This window comes from Vicia villosa, linkage group LG7, assembly GCF_029867415.1.
Source record: "Vicia villosa cultivar HV-30 ecotype Madison, WI linkage group LG7, Vvil1.0, whole genome shotgun sequence".
In the NCBI taxonomy this organism is placed as follows: domain Eukaryota; kingdom Viridiplantae; phylum Streptophyta; class Magnoliopsida; order Fabales; family Fabaceae; genus Vicia; species Vicia villosa.
Window position 1 is genome coordinate 102,920,007 of NC_081186.1, and position 13,922 is coordinate 102,933,928.

Sequence of the window (13,922 nt, forward strand, 5' to 3'; positions counted from 1 at the left end):
ACCACTTACAACTTCAGCCTCAAGGGTATACAAGCCTTGTTTCTTCACGCCTCTCAAGACTTCCTTCGAACCCTTCATGACTCTTAGGATACTTTTCTCTCCTTGGAAAACATATCCTTTCTTGTCGAATTCACCAAGAGAAAGCAGATTTCTCTTCAAATCAGGAACATACCTGACTTCAGTCAACAACCTTATTGACTCATCATGGAGCTTGAATCTCACAGATCCAACACCTGCAATCTTGCAAGCCTTGTTGTTTCCCAGCAATACTGATCCACCATCTTGATCACATAATTCCTCGAACAAGTCTTTGTTTTGGAGTCATGTGCCAAGTGCAACCTGAATCCATAATCCACTCCTTCTTAGAGTCACTGCTTGAAACCACAAGAACATCAGATGATTCGAAATCATCTTGAACAATGGCAGCGTTGCCATTATCCTTACCTCCATGATATTTCAGGCGTTCAGGGCACACCTTTCTTGTGTGACCCTCCTTTTTACAATGGTAGCATCGAATGTCAGATGCTTCGCCACTGTAAGTCTTCGACTGGCTTTTGCCTTTCTTCTTGTCGAACTTACCATCCTTTCGTAAGAGTTTTCCTTTAACGGCCAAACCTTCGCCAACAGTCGAAGGTTTATGCTCCTTTCGTTCATTCAAGTCCTTAGAGTACAAGGCTGATTGAACTTCTTCAAACGTCAGGGACTCCCTTCCATACAAGAGAGTTTCTTTGAAGTGAGCATGTGATCGAGGCAAAGAACACAATAGTAACAGCGCTTAATCTTCATCATCGATCTTCACATCAATATTTTCAAGATCAAGAATCAGCTTGTTGAACATATCCAACTGCTCAGCCAATACTTTGTCTTCAATCATCTTGAATGAATACAAAGCTTGCTTCAGGTAGAGTCGATTTACCAGCGATTTGGTCATATACAAACTTTCAAGTTTCACCCATAACCCTGATGCCGTCGTCTCCTTTGATACCTGCCGGAGAACCTTATCACCAAGGCTCAACAAAATTGCGCTGTGTGCTTTCTCGATCATATTCGTCTTCTCCGCTGCCGTCAATTCTGCATTCATGACTGCCTCTCCCTTCAACGCTTCCAAACAACCCTGCTGAACCAGTAGGGCTTTCATCTTCAAGCGCCACAGACCGAAATCATTCACTCCGGTGAACTTTTCAATCTCATACTTTGTTGAAGGCATCTTCTCCACGCTCACCGCACCAATTTGTTGTGAATTCAATGCCAAGAACAAAGTATAATGCAAGAGAAGAATAAAGGACAAGGAAGAAGAGGAACACAAGAATTGGTTATAACTGCTATTCTTTCACTTTCTCTTAGAACAAGATTACAAGTTTACAAGAATAACAAATAACCTCTCTCACCCTAAATTAGGATTTGCAGCTTAGCAATGATGAGAGACTAGTATGTTATTTATAATAAAACCTAACATACTAACTAATGGGCTTTTTCAGCAAGGCCCATTACACAAGCCAACTTAATACACAAGCTAACTTAACAAATTAGGGTTTAAACACTAAAACCTAATTTAACATGCTAACAACTCTAGCATCTTCGACATCTGCATGCTAGACCCATCTTCGACTACAGCATGCACACTTCGACACCAGCATGTGAACAATCCTTCGACTTCATGCTTAACTCTGTCGAACTGTCGAACCAAGAAGCTACCCTTCGACAATACTAGAGTTCGATCCAATATCTCACAAGTGGAATCAAATTTCTCATATTTAAATGTCATTTATGATAAAGCTAGTGATGTTTCTCTTATTGGTGGAATCAAATCACTAATTCAAATGTCATTTATGATAAAGCTAGCGACTTATTTGCAGAGGAAGTGTAGAAAGTAGTTGGTAACTGTCTTTTGACAATTTTTTTTGGTTTGATCAATGGTTAATACTCCCTCCGGAGATCAATTAACTACCTCACCTTGTTAATGTACTTTTTGAGGTGAGTGACTTTTTTTTTAATATAATTTCCTCTTTGTTTATATATGCTTTTTGTCATTAAACAAATTAAGGGGAAGTGATCGATGACCCCTAAATTATAGGGTGGAATACATCCACAAATACACATGTAGATTAGGTCTTAAATATAGTACTCTTCTTGGATTGCATATTTTACCTTATTATGATGATTTATTATTTAACTTTACATCAATAAATAATTGATCAGACTGCCAACATTAGGGTTTCCTCATTAGATCATAATCTATAACACTTTAGAGTTTTACCTATTCATTGCTCAATCTAGAAATAAAAAAGAAAAAAAGACCAAACAAGATTATCCTATAAGGTTAGCAGTCCATTGAAAATTAGTTAGTTGTAAGTTGATGATCAGTTTCAACTAAAGCTTCATTAGAATAATAATAACTTCTTAATCATTAACACGGTGAAAATCAATTTTAAAGTAAAAAGACGGCAAATGGAAAATTGATTCTTTACCTTCCTAATTGATATCTTTTGCTACTGAAATTGATTTTGTACCTTCCCTTACTTGTTTGATTTTCTTTGTTTTCATCATAAAACTGACATGTAGTTTGTTCATGTCTTTTCAATTTATCTTTATTGTGACTTAATCGAACTTTCTGCCTATGAATGTGAGTTGTTTTCTTATTTTTTTTTTTTTATTTGTTGAAACACATGAAACTATTATGCACCACTTTTCATTTTTGTAAAGGATATATATATATATATATATATATATATATATATATATATATATATATATATATATATATATATATATATATATATATATATATATATATATATATATATATATATATATATATATATATATATATCGGGACGACTCAAGTGAGAACACTTGATTAATATAAGAAATGAGAACAATTAATCTTAACCATTAAATTTCGATTCATTGAAATTAATGAACAAGATTGATTTCTCTTTCCATAGTTCTTTTTATTAGTAATGTATCTTTAAAAAAATTAATTCATATTTATATTTTAAGAAATAAAATATTTAATTTATTGCTTTTTAGAAATAATGTATTCATCAAACAAATTATTTACAGCTAATATAAGTATAAATATAAAATTTATTTATATTTTAAAAATAACAATTAATATAATTATGAATGAATAAAAATAAAAATATTATCTTATATTAATTTGCATATTAATAATATTGTTATATATTTATTATAATCCTTAGTATATTTATGAATTGTTTTTTTTATAGAAATACTAAATATTTTCAATCGGATATCATTATTTTAAAAATACAACAATTCAAATATTTCATTAATTAAAATATAACATATCTTGAATTATAGAAATTATAAATATAAAAGACATTAGAATGAAAAATCAACAATTACGTTTTTAATTTCTTCAAAAAAAATTATGATTTTTATCTAAACATTACTAATATAATTATATGATAATTAAAATATTATATTTAGTTTTTATATAAAAAACAATTAATATAATTATATATAAATCATTAACATTAATATTTAATTATATAAACTATTTAATTTTTAAAAACAATGAGAATATTTAACGTTAATGATAATATGTAACGTTAAAAACAATGAGAATATTTAACGTTAATTATTTTAAAAATTAAATAGTTAATATAATTAATATAAAGGTTAATTATTAAATAAAATGTATCATCTTTAAAAAATTATTTTCTATCAATTTTCATTATTTCCAAAAAGCAATAAATTAAATATTTTGTTTCTTAAAATATAAATATGAATTAATTTTTTTAAGATTATATACATTACTAATAAAAAGAACTATGGAAAGGGAAATCAATCTTGTTCATTAATTTCAATGAATCGAAATCTAATGGTTAAGATTAATTATTCTCATTTCTTATATTAACCAATTGTTCTCACTTGAGTCGTCCCCTATATATATATATATATATATATATATATATATATATATATATATATATATATATATATATATATATATATATATATATATATATATATATATATATAAAAGAAAAAAATAAAAGAATTTCAATAACATAATTTAGAGATAATTTGCCACAAGAAAAGTCACAGAACTAGAAACAAACCGAAGAAAAAAACATTTAAAAAATATTTGCGCAACTCAGACCAACTAAAAGATAATAGAAACTTCATAACAGATGCTCACTCTCTAATGCTCCAGTTACCAAAGAACCAATATAGAATTTAGACTGTCAGCCACACCTTCAACAGAGCAAGGAAGAAATAATCGAAATCATTGCACCCTTTAAAGAAAGACTGACCTCTTGATCAACTGTTGGATTAGACACACAATAGGTTCCCGAAGTCAATCAGAGAATAAAAATGAGTTTAATGGTGACCTACAAAGAAACCAACTCCATGCCAAAAATACTTTTATCCTCAGCCTCTTTCACGTTTGTTGGTGAAGTGAAGAAAAACATATCGTTACGAATAGACCAAATGGTCCACAACACAACTTGTCAAATCATGGAAAAATCTCCCCTAACCTTAGCCCTAATTCCTAAAGATAGAAAGAGCTTGAAAAGAGTACTATGGTCCCTAAGAAAAGCCACGGGGACCTCGACTACCTAAAAATATTATACCAAATACTATAAGCTAAGTTACACATAACAAATAGATCTCAAGCTGATTCAATCAAATGCGCACATGTAATTCAAGATGTGCCCTTAGGATTATTTATGATCTTCCGCTTAAATAAATTTTTTCTAGAATAGAACATATCCTGCAGAAGCTGCCAAGAAAAAACATTCATCTTAGAGGGGGCTCAACTATCCCAATTAAGGGGAAGAGTTGTAATCTCCCTCCCACCAAGAAATAACAAAATGCAACCTTGAATCCCTACCCATGTGCAAGGAATAAACAATAGAGACATCGTAATTGGAAAACAAAATCTCACACTAGAGGCCAGAGACACTTGAGATAAGTATTCATCTCCACACTTTAACAAAAATATTTAGAAAAGACATGAAGAAAACACGAGTAGCATCGATGACAAAATTAAGGAGTATCACTCTAGGTAAATCACCATCAAAACTATTCCCATTCATGATTGTGTCATCATTTTTTAAAAATTGGAATATTCTGGAAAAATAAATGAGAAAAAAAAAAGAGATTTGACGAGGTTGGTACCAATTTAAACTTATTGAGCATTGCCTAATTCATTGATAATTTTGAGATTCAGAATAAAAATATGTGAGATGACTAAATCCATGTCCTAATTCCAATAGGGCTGATTCAATAGACATCTAGCCCGATTAAAGAATTAAAAAATGTTGCTCATTTTTTAAGCGAGAACCATGGGGTAGCAAGTAGGGTGTTCGCGGTGCGGTTTGGTTCGGTTTTGAGCATAAAAGTCATCCTAACCGCGAGATAAAAATGCATGCGGTTCGGTTTGGTTCGGTTAATTTTTAAAAAGTCATCCAAACCAAACCAAACCAAACCAATGCGGTTAGGATCAATTCGGTGGGCTGCGGTTTACACCATAAAATAAAAATGTACTGAAATAAAAAAAGGAAAATAATTCATTCTTCCATACATATATTACATATATTACAGTACCATTAAAAAGAAGTTTTTCATACTAATTACACCAAAATAATTCATTCTTCCATACATGTATTTTACACCAAAATTACTACCATATAAATGTATCATGTATTTTACACCATACTATATATTTTACATATACTACATACTAAATTACTAATATAACTTCAGTTATTCATACTACATACTATATACAGTTTTTCATACTAATAAACTACATACTAACTAATAAACTACATACTACATATACAAGTATCAGATAACTTCAGTTCTAAATATTAATACAATATTACAACTTCAGGACTAAATATTATCAGTACTACATATACACCAAATGCTTCTCTAGAATGAGTGAGAGAGAAATCAGAGAATGAAGTTGAAATGTTGAACAAGAATGAAGGAATAGTGAGTCACGTGACGTGAGTGTACAATATTGCAATTGAATTGGAAATATAATAAATTAATTATAGAAATTCAAAAGTTTAGTTAAATATGCGGTTCAGTTCGGTTTGGTTCGGTTTTGTGAAATGAAAACCGCAAACCGAACCGAACCGTGCGGTTCAGCCCAAAAATCATCCAAAACCATCCAAATCAAACGCGGTTTTTGCGGTTTTCGGTTTGGATTGGTTCGATTTACGGTTTTACTTTTGGATTGGTTCGGATACGATCACCCCTAATAGCAACATTCAATTTATAGTCAGTTTCTTTTCTTCTTTTTCATTTGTGGCTGCTATTGCTCGTACGACAATATCCATCACTTACAAAATGGTTAGGTTCAAGTCAAAATGCCCTCAATATGATTTTTTTTCCTTGATAATATTTATGGTTGCATCTTCGTGAGTGAGAATTTCATGATGGTAACAATTTTATTGTATTCAACAACTCTGGTTACACCATGGGACCTGATCGATGGCATTCGGTCATCATGTAATAGTTAGTTATTAGGAGCCTAGGAAATTCAATGTTGTTATTGCAACGATTGCTTATTCTCCCACAATCTACAATTTTATGAAATTTGATAGACAAATTTTGAATAACAAGCTGAGAATTTCCTAATACTTTGGCATTCCGGAACATCTCATTAATGTAATGGATACAACATTTCCCTTGTTTCGACAATATTGTTTTTAGAATTCTCTAACTATGATCTAACTAATTAGCTTCTTGAATTTATTACCAAGGGACATGTTCTAATACCCAAATTTCAAACCTTTAAGTAGCTTAGTTGCTATTCAAGAATATATATATATATATAGAGAGAGAGAGAGAGATGGAGTAAAACATTTATATTTTAAAGACAACGTATGAATAACAAGCTGAGAGAATCTGCAAATACTTTGGCATTATTTGCCAATGCGTCTAAGAGACTTTCTAATCCAATTATCAAAGCTTTGTATTCTATTTTAAATTGAACATAGACCTAATAGGGATTCCATTGTTAGAAATGAAAAAAGTTCTCACGCCTGCCTCTTTTGATGTCTTGACCCATCAAAATATAAACTTCGGTTTTAAATTTACATGTTCAATAGATCAACCACTAGCATGTGTAAGAAGGTTCTCCTTTCATTTCTACCAAATTAACCTCATATAATTCGGAGTCTAATCATTATTAGAAAATCCATGTGTGATATAATTAATTTTTTTTGGTAAAATATCATGTTTGATCCCTTAAGTTTATCTGCAGGTCCATTTTGGTCCCTTAAGTTTAAAAAGTTCCAAATAAATATTTTAATTGTTCAAAAATGTCCACAGTGATCATTTCCGTCAATTTGGTTAAAACGGACGTTAGTTATGGTCTACCTCATAGGTGATGTGGATGACATTACCTTCTTCGTTCGATCTTTCCATTCCCTTTTCTTCCATTCTCTTCTTCCTTCCATTTTCCCCAAATTTTAGGGTTCTTAAATTTTAGAGTTCTCAAGTGTAAAATTGCTTGTGGAAATGAAGTCATCAACATTAACAAACTCTGAGCTATGTACATGCGAATCTAATGTGAAGAGCGGTGATTGTTTGGATGCCAATTTGCGATGGAAATCCATATGTGGCTGTGGAGACATGACCATTCTTCGAAGGGCTTCAACTGTCACGACCTTTGGGAAAATTTTGGGGTTGTCGTCATTATAAGGTAAAAAAGAAATTAAATTGCTTCTTCATTTCTGTTTGTTCTAATTTGGATTGCAATGTGAATTACTCAGGGTGCAACACAAGTTGGTTGTGGATATTTTCAATGATTCTATGATAATGTGGTTAAAGAGAAAGACCGGTTTATGAAGAAGAAAAAGAGTAGGTTAGAAAAGCTTCAAAATGAACTTGATGCAGCAAAAATGGATGTGGAGTCTTTAAAGGCAACAAATGATGGGCTGAAGTCTGAAGATACAGATAAGAGACTTACAAATTCAAATGAAGAAGATGATGTATTCGGAAAAAAATTGGAAGAGAATGTTTTGTATTGTTTTAGTTGTGGTCCTATTTAAAATGTTGTAACAATTGTATCAATTTGAATTAGTTTGAGTAAGTTGTAACAGTTTGTTTTAGAATATGGTGGTATTTAGAATGTTGCAACAGTTGTAACAATTATATCAATTTCAAATGTTTGTTGTGAATTAATGTGTTTCCATTTCATTATGTGTTTGCCTTTAAGTATTGTGTATGTTTGTTTTCAATTGAATATATTTGCTTTCATTCACAATTAGTTTATACCATTATTTATCAGTTGGTTTATACTCAAACATATAGACATTCATTTGAACAAAGCACTTAAGTATGATCCATTAATAATGTGGTGTGAACCACCAATATTCAGACATTATACATTATAGGTTCAAAAGACCTTACATTACTGGTTCATCATGTGCTTGTATGCTTCTACATTGATTCCCTTCATTACTTTCATCTCTCTTTCCCAAGCTTGGTAGTATGTTGACTTGGAAACCTTTCGTATGATTTCCTTTAGCTTTTTTCTAAAATACCCCTTCCTAAAGTTATTGTAGAGATGTCTGACACAAAACCTTTGTTGAACTCTAGGCAGCAGTTCATCCATTTTAGGCAATAACCTCTAAGTCATCAAAATTATAACATGAGAACTCTAAAAAGTACAATACTTATAACTTGATAATTATAAAGAGAGTAATATCTTTTGTTGATCAGAAATAAAAGTGTATGTGAGGCACTTTTCTCTTCCACCAAGGTCATCAATAAACAGTTCCAAGAACCATGTCCAGTTATCCTTGTTTTTTACTTTCCACTACTGCAAATGCTATTGGTAGCATTTGATCATTGGGATCTCTACCTATGGCTGCAAGAATTTGACCTCCACAAAGGCCTTTCAAGAAACATCCATCTAGGCCTATGAAATGTCTACATAATTTGAAGTTTCCTTACAAGCTACAAAGCATATGTATAGCCTTCTGAATAACTCATGGAAATAATCATAAATCCTTGTATAATCCCTTAGGAAAGATCCATTAACCATGTCTCTAGATGCAAATCAAGCTCTTATGACATTCATCTTGTTAACCCCTACATTCCACTTATTTTGCACCTTTTCCTTTATGTCCTTAAGCTTCATTATATGGTTAGTTTTAAGTGAATTTTGTATCCTTTTGCTCAACCATTTAGTCTTCAACATCTTCACATTATATTCTCCACTGCAGCTATGAGTGTCTACAACCTTTATTAGTTGCCAAGAATCCTCATTATATAACTTAGTACAATAAGCTTCTCATTCACATCCATCTTTACACCTAACCATAACCCTTATCTTGTCATTCTTAGTGTAACTTAAATTTCTGCCAGACTAGACTACATAAGAGGTAATTCCTTCCTTGAAATCATCTTTTGTATTAAAATATGTTCTCACCTCCCATTTGTAATTAGACATGTCCTTTTGTATCTTGAATATTGGATACTTATTTCTCCTAACTCTACTACTATCACTACCTTTAAACTCTACTTTGTTTTCTTCCCACTTTTCTTTACCTTTTTTGCTTTTCACCTCTTGATCATTATATTCAATGTCATATTCAATTATGTTACCTTCTTCCTCATCCAACTCAGTATCATACTCATCAGAGTCATCATCAAATACTACCTTCATTGCACTATCATAAATGAAGCTTTCGTCATCAAAACTATCAAAACTAACATCATCATTAACCTCACCAATCCTTTGTACATCATCATCAGTTTCCATTGCCTCATTTTCCCTTACATCATTCAGCCCAACATCACTTTCTCCTTGTCCATTAACATTAGTATTCTTCAACTCAGTTTCCTTCAACATCTCCTCAAACACAACTTCAGCTTCATCTACTATCTCATTAAGGGGTATCTCATCAACGGGACCTTCAACATGATCATGATGCGATAATGTGTATAGAATAAAGATGTCAACACTAAGATGACCCCTTTAGAGATTATCAATCTCTAAGGCACCTTTGTCCTCAACCAACACATTCATCCCAGCAGTAGGGTCCCTATAATATATCTTTTATATGGCCTCGTAACATAGTTTATTAATAGCACATAACAACTCAAAATAGCTCCACTTATCAATATCTACTCTTAAATCGGCAACCTCGCCCCCTTTATACGAACTAAGATCCTCATCAACAAATTCACCACTATGGTTGATTGTAAGGTTCAAAAATTCATCCATTTCAGACTATGCCCTAAATAGAAGCAAAGAATAAAGATGGATTTCAAAAAATCCTAACTACAAAAATAAAAATTTCATGAAACGTAAAGATCTAACTTACATCTACTAAGCAATGTTGTCTTCTCTTTCACACTAATGAAGTTTATTTTTTTTACTATTTTTTTCAAACTAGTTTGTTCAATTTATCTAACTTTTTCTTCCAATTGAGCTAAATCGACCAACTAAAAATTTACAATTTTCTTTCGCATGGAAATCTAAGCCACTCACAATCATCTCAATCATTTCTAATTTTCTAATTATGACCATCTCAATCATTTCTAATTTTCTAATTATGAAATTTGGGTAAAGAATTTAGTTTTAATGTATGAATCTAGCTAAATATTCATATATGTCTTCATTATACTTGCTTTTAACTTTGAACAAATTACTAGTGTATATTGAGATTGTTCAGAATCAAATGTGGGACTTCTTCCTCACAATTGATTTTCAACACACCCTCTCGAGTGTGAGTCTATTCAATGCTCTCCCTCATATGAAAGTTCTCTCTTCCACATTCACTTGTATCTGTTGACTTTCTTCAATTACAAGTAAGTCGACCCCTTTCTCGAATCAAGCTCTGATACCACTGTTGGAGACAACTCGGAGGTCAACGAAGGAGCATATTACACTTGGGACACACTTTGAGACAGACACGCCACATATTCATCCAAAACCTTAAGGTGATAGTTGTGTGGGTTCTCTCACTTATGAAGTGTTCATTCTTCCATTTTCTAACAAATGTGAGACTTCTTCCTCACACTTCAATTATATGCGTTAATCACATAAAATAGAATGAATTCACACCAAAAAAAAAAGAAGAAAAAAAAGTCTGTCATTTAGCTCTTTTTAAAATAAACATATAAAACAAAAAGTAAACTAAACAACCGCATAGATAATTTGTTAAAAGCTTGTATTGAAGTTAGAGTGCATTATTTTGATTCAACTTATAATCATTTAGCTCATGATAAGGTTTCTGTCATTTTCAAAACTGAATAACAAAAAATGAATCTTAATCAAAACCACCGACAAAATCTATGTGTGGCTAGCAACTTGGTCAACAATTCTTCTCATAATTATGGAGGGAAATAAAGTAAAAGCAGTGTCCCATTCCCAATCAATTTTATTTTTTCAATAAATACTTAGATTTTAACAGCTGAATTTAAACCTTAATCATCGTAAAATTTCAGGTTGAATTTTATGGACACGACAAATCTATGTTTACACCCATCCTGTTTTTTAAAACAACTGACCAAATCCAGTTCTATCTTTGGTGGGTCACTTTATCAAAAATGGAATGGACCACCATGTGCATTTCATCAGATTTTGTCTAACTATTATTTTTCTTAATTTCATTTATTAATTTAAGTTTATCCGTTAAACATAATTAGTTGACATATTAATTATATAACCAAATTAAAGTTGGCATATTAATTATGACATTGCTTAAATAAATTATGTTCATTATTATATAGTATGGAAATGATGCAACTCAAGTCTTTATAAGGAAAATAAAACAGAGCATGGATTTCAAGAGTTTGAAAAGGAAAATAACATTGAAATATTGTTGATTTAATAATGTGAAGTAAATTAGATCCTTAATTGTCACTATCAAGAGTAATGTCCAACAATAAATTTCGTTGGTTCATGAATTAATACACATAAATGAATGGGTCTTCATAATTTCATCTTGAAAAGTATACTATTATTTATTCCATTTGTTTTAAATTATATATAATATTTCAATCATTTTATGGTGTGTTTGGTTTAGCGGCATGGAAAAGGAAAAGTGCGGCAAAATTTCATATTACTGTAAAAAATTAGTTTTGCAGCTTCTGAAAAATCACGGTGGAAGTGATAGTAGACGTGTGTTTGACTGCTCAAACGTTGAACCAAACACACCATTAAATTGTTTAAGAAAATAAAATTTATTTTATATAAAAAAAAAATTAAAACTATGAATTTTATAAAATTGTCATTTATTAATTTTTGTTTTTTTAACAAAAGCAAACTTAACTTTCATTAATCAAATAAGAGGAAATACAAAGAGGAATGTCATCAAGCAACATGCGTCGAGTCTAAGAGTTGGCCGCCTTAGATAAGGTATGGGCAACCAAATTCGCTGGACGCTTTACAAACTTAACCTTAAAGTTGGGAAAATCTAGCAACAACAACTTAATAGAGTCAATAATAACATTAAACTCGGAATTACCACAAGAGTTTGATTTAAGACCGTGGACAAGCAACTGAGAATCGCTTTCAAAGATAACATGAGAAATGTGCAAGGTTATAACCCCTTGAATAGCTTCCTTGAGGGCTAAGGCCTCCGCTTCAAGGATGGAAAAGGTACCGCCATCCCAAGCCGTACCGGCAACTACAAAATCCCCGTGATCGTCACGAAGACACCAACCACAGTTTGTTGTACCTAAAATCCGATTAAAACCCGCATTCCAAAGGAGATGTTTAACTCTAGCCGGTGTCACAATCTCCCATAAACTATTCCAATTACCATTCTCGACCACCCCTCCGTTTCTATTCCTCGCCTTCTTCCAAATACGATACCCCGATCTAACACCATAAGAACCATATTGTTCTTTCTTCCAAACCTATCGGTCCACCATAACATCCTCCAATAGAGGGACTTGCAAAATATCTTTTATAACTGAAAAATCAAATACCTCACGAAGAACCCTCGTATTAATTATGTTTTAGAAAATATAATTAAAACATCTCCATCGCGTGCCCCATATGTTGTCCCATATTTTCTTTATGTGTTGGAGCTCTCTGTTTCTCTGTCTTCATCATCCCTTTTTATTTTCTTTTATTTTTTGTCCCTTCCTCGAGTAACTATAAACTAGTGTTACTTAACATTTAAAAAAAAAATACTCTTCAAAAGACAGGAAAAAATATGGTAAGCTAAAATAAATGCGATGATATAGATTTATATGATCACAAAGTTGGGTACCTAATTTGGTTTTGTCCATTAATAAAACTGACCAACATTCCAACGATAGCTAACTATGATGTATACCTGATTTTGAGGACAAAGTTATATGAACATCAGAGTTTATTGCTCACTGTTCATTTTTGACAAATTAACAATACTATGAGACTATGAGTAACAGATTATTGAGAAAAGAATAAGAAAAGATGGTGTGGTGGATGACAGTAGAAAGAGTTCTTTAGGGTAAACCACTCTTTAATATACTAATGTTTGTTTTGTCAAGCATATTAATTTGACTTACCGCTTGGGCTACTCACACTGTCAAATAGTTATGTCTAACAATATGAATTATTTGGTTTATATATATATATATATATATATATATATATATATATATATATATATATATATATATATATATATATATATATATATATATATATATATATATATATATATATATATATATATATATATGAAATTTTGTTTTTATTTATTAGAATTTGGTTTAAACCATCCTTAAAATCAATTTGTAGCTAACACTCTTTTCATCTTATTAAAGTTTAATTTAATGGTGAACACTTCATTATCCTTGAGTTTAGTTGAATATCACTCCTCTTAATCAATTAGACACTATGATTCAATGACACGTCACTTTTTATTTTATTTTATTTTTAAAGTAAATTAAAATTTTAACACAAATTACACTAAAGGTAA

General features: G+C 31.2%; 1 protein-coding gene across 1 annotated transcript; it reads right to left on the minus strand.

Annotated features, from left to right (window-relative positions):
• Nucleotides 1-12,339: 12,339 nt before the first annotated feature.
• Nucleotides 12,340-12,997, minus strand: LOC131619884 (uncharacterized). The gene is made up of 2 exons (XM_058890924.1): nucleotides 12,990-12,997; nucleotides 12,340-12,829 (listed from the first exon to the last, which is right to left on the minus strand). The coding sequence occupies exons 1-2, from the start codon at nucleotides 12,995-12,997 to the stop codon at nucleotides 12,340-12,342; spliced, it is 498 nt and encodes a 165-aa protein (XP_058746907.1).
• Nucleotides 12,998-13,922: the final 925 nt, after the last annotated feature.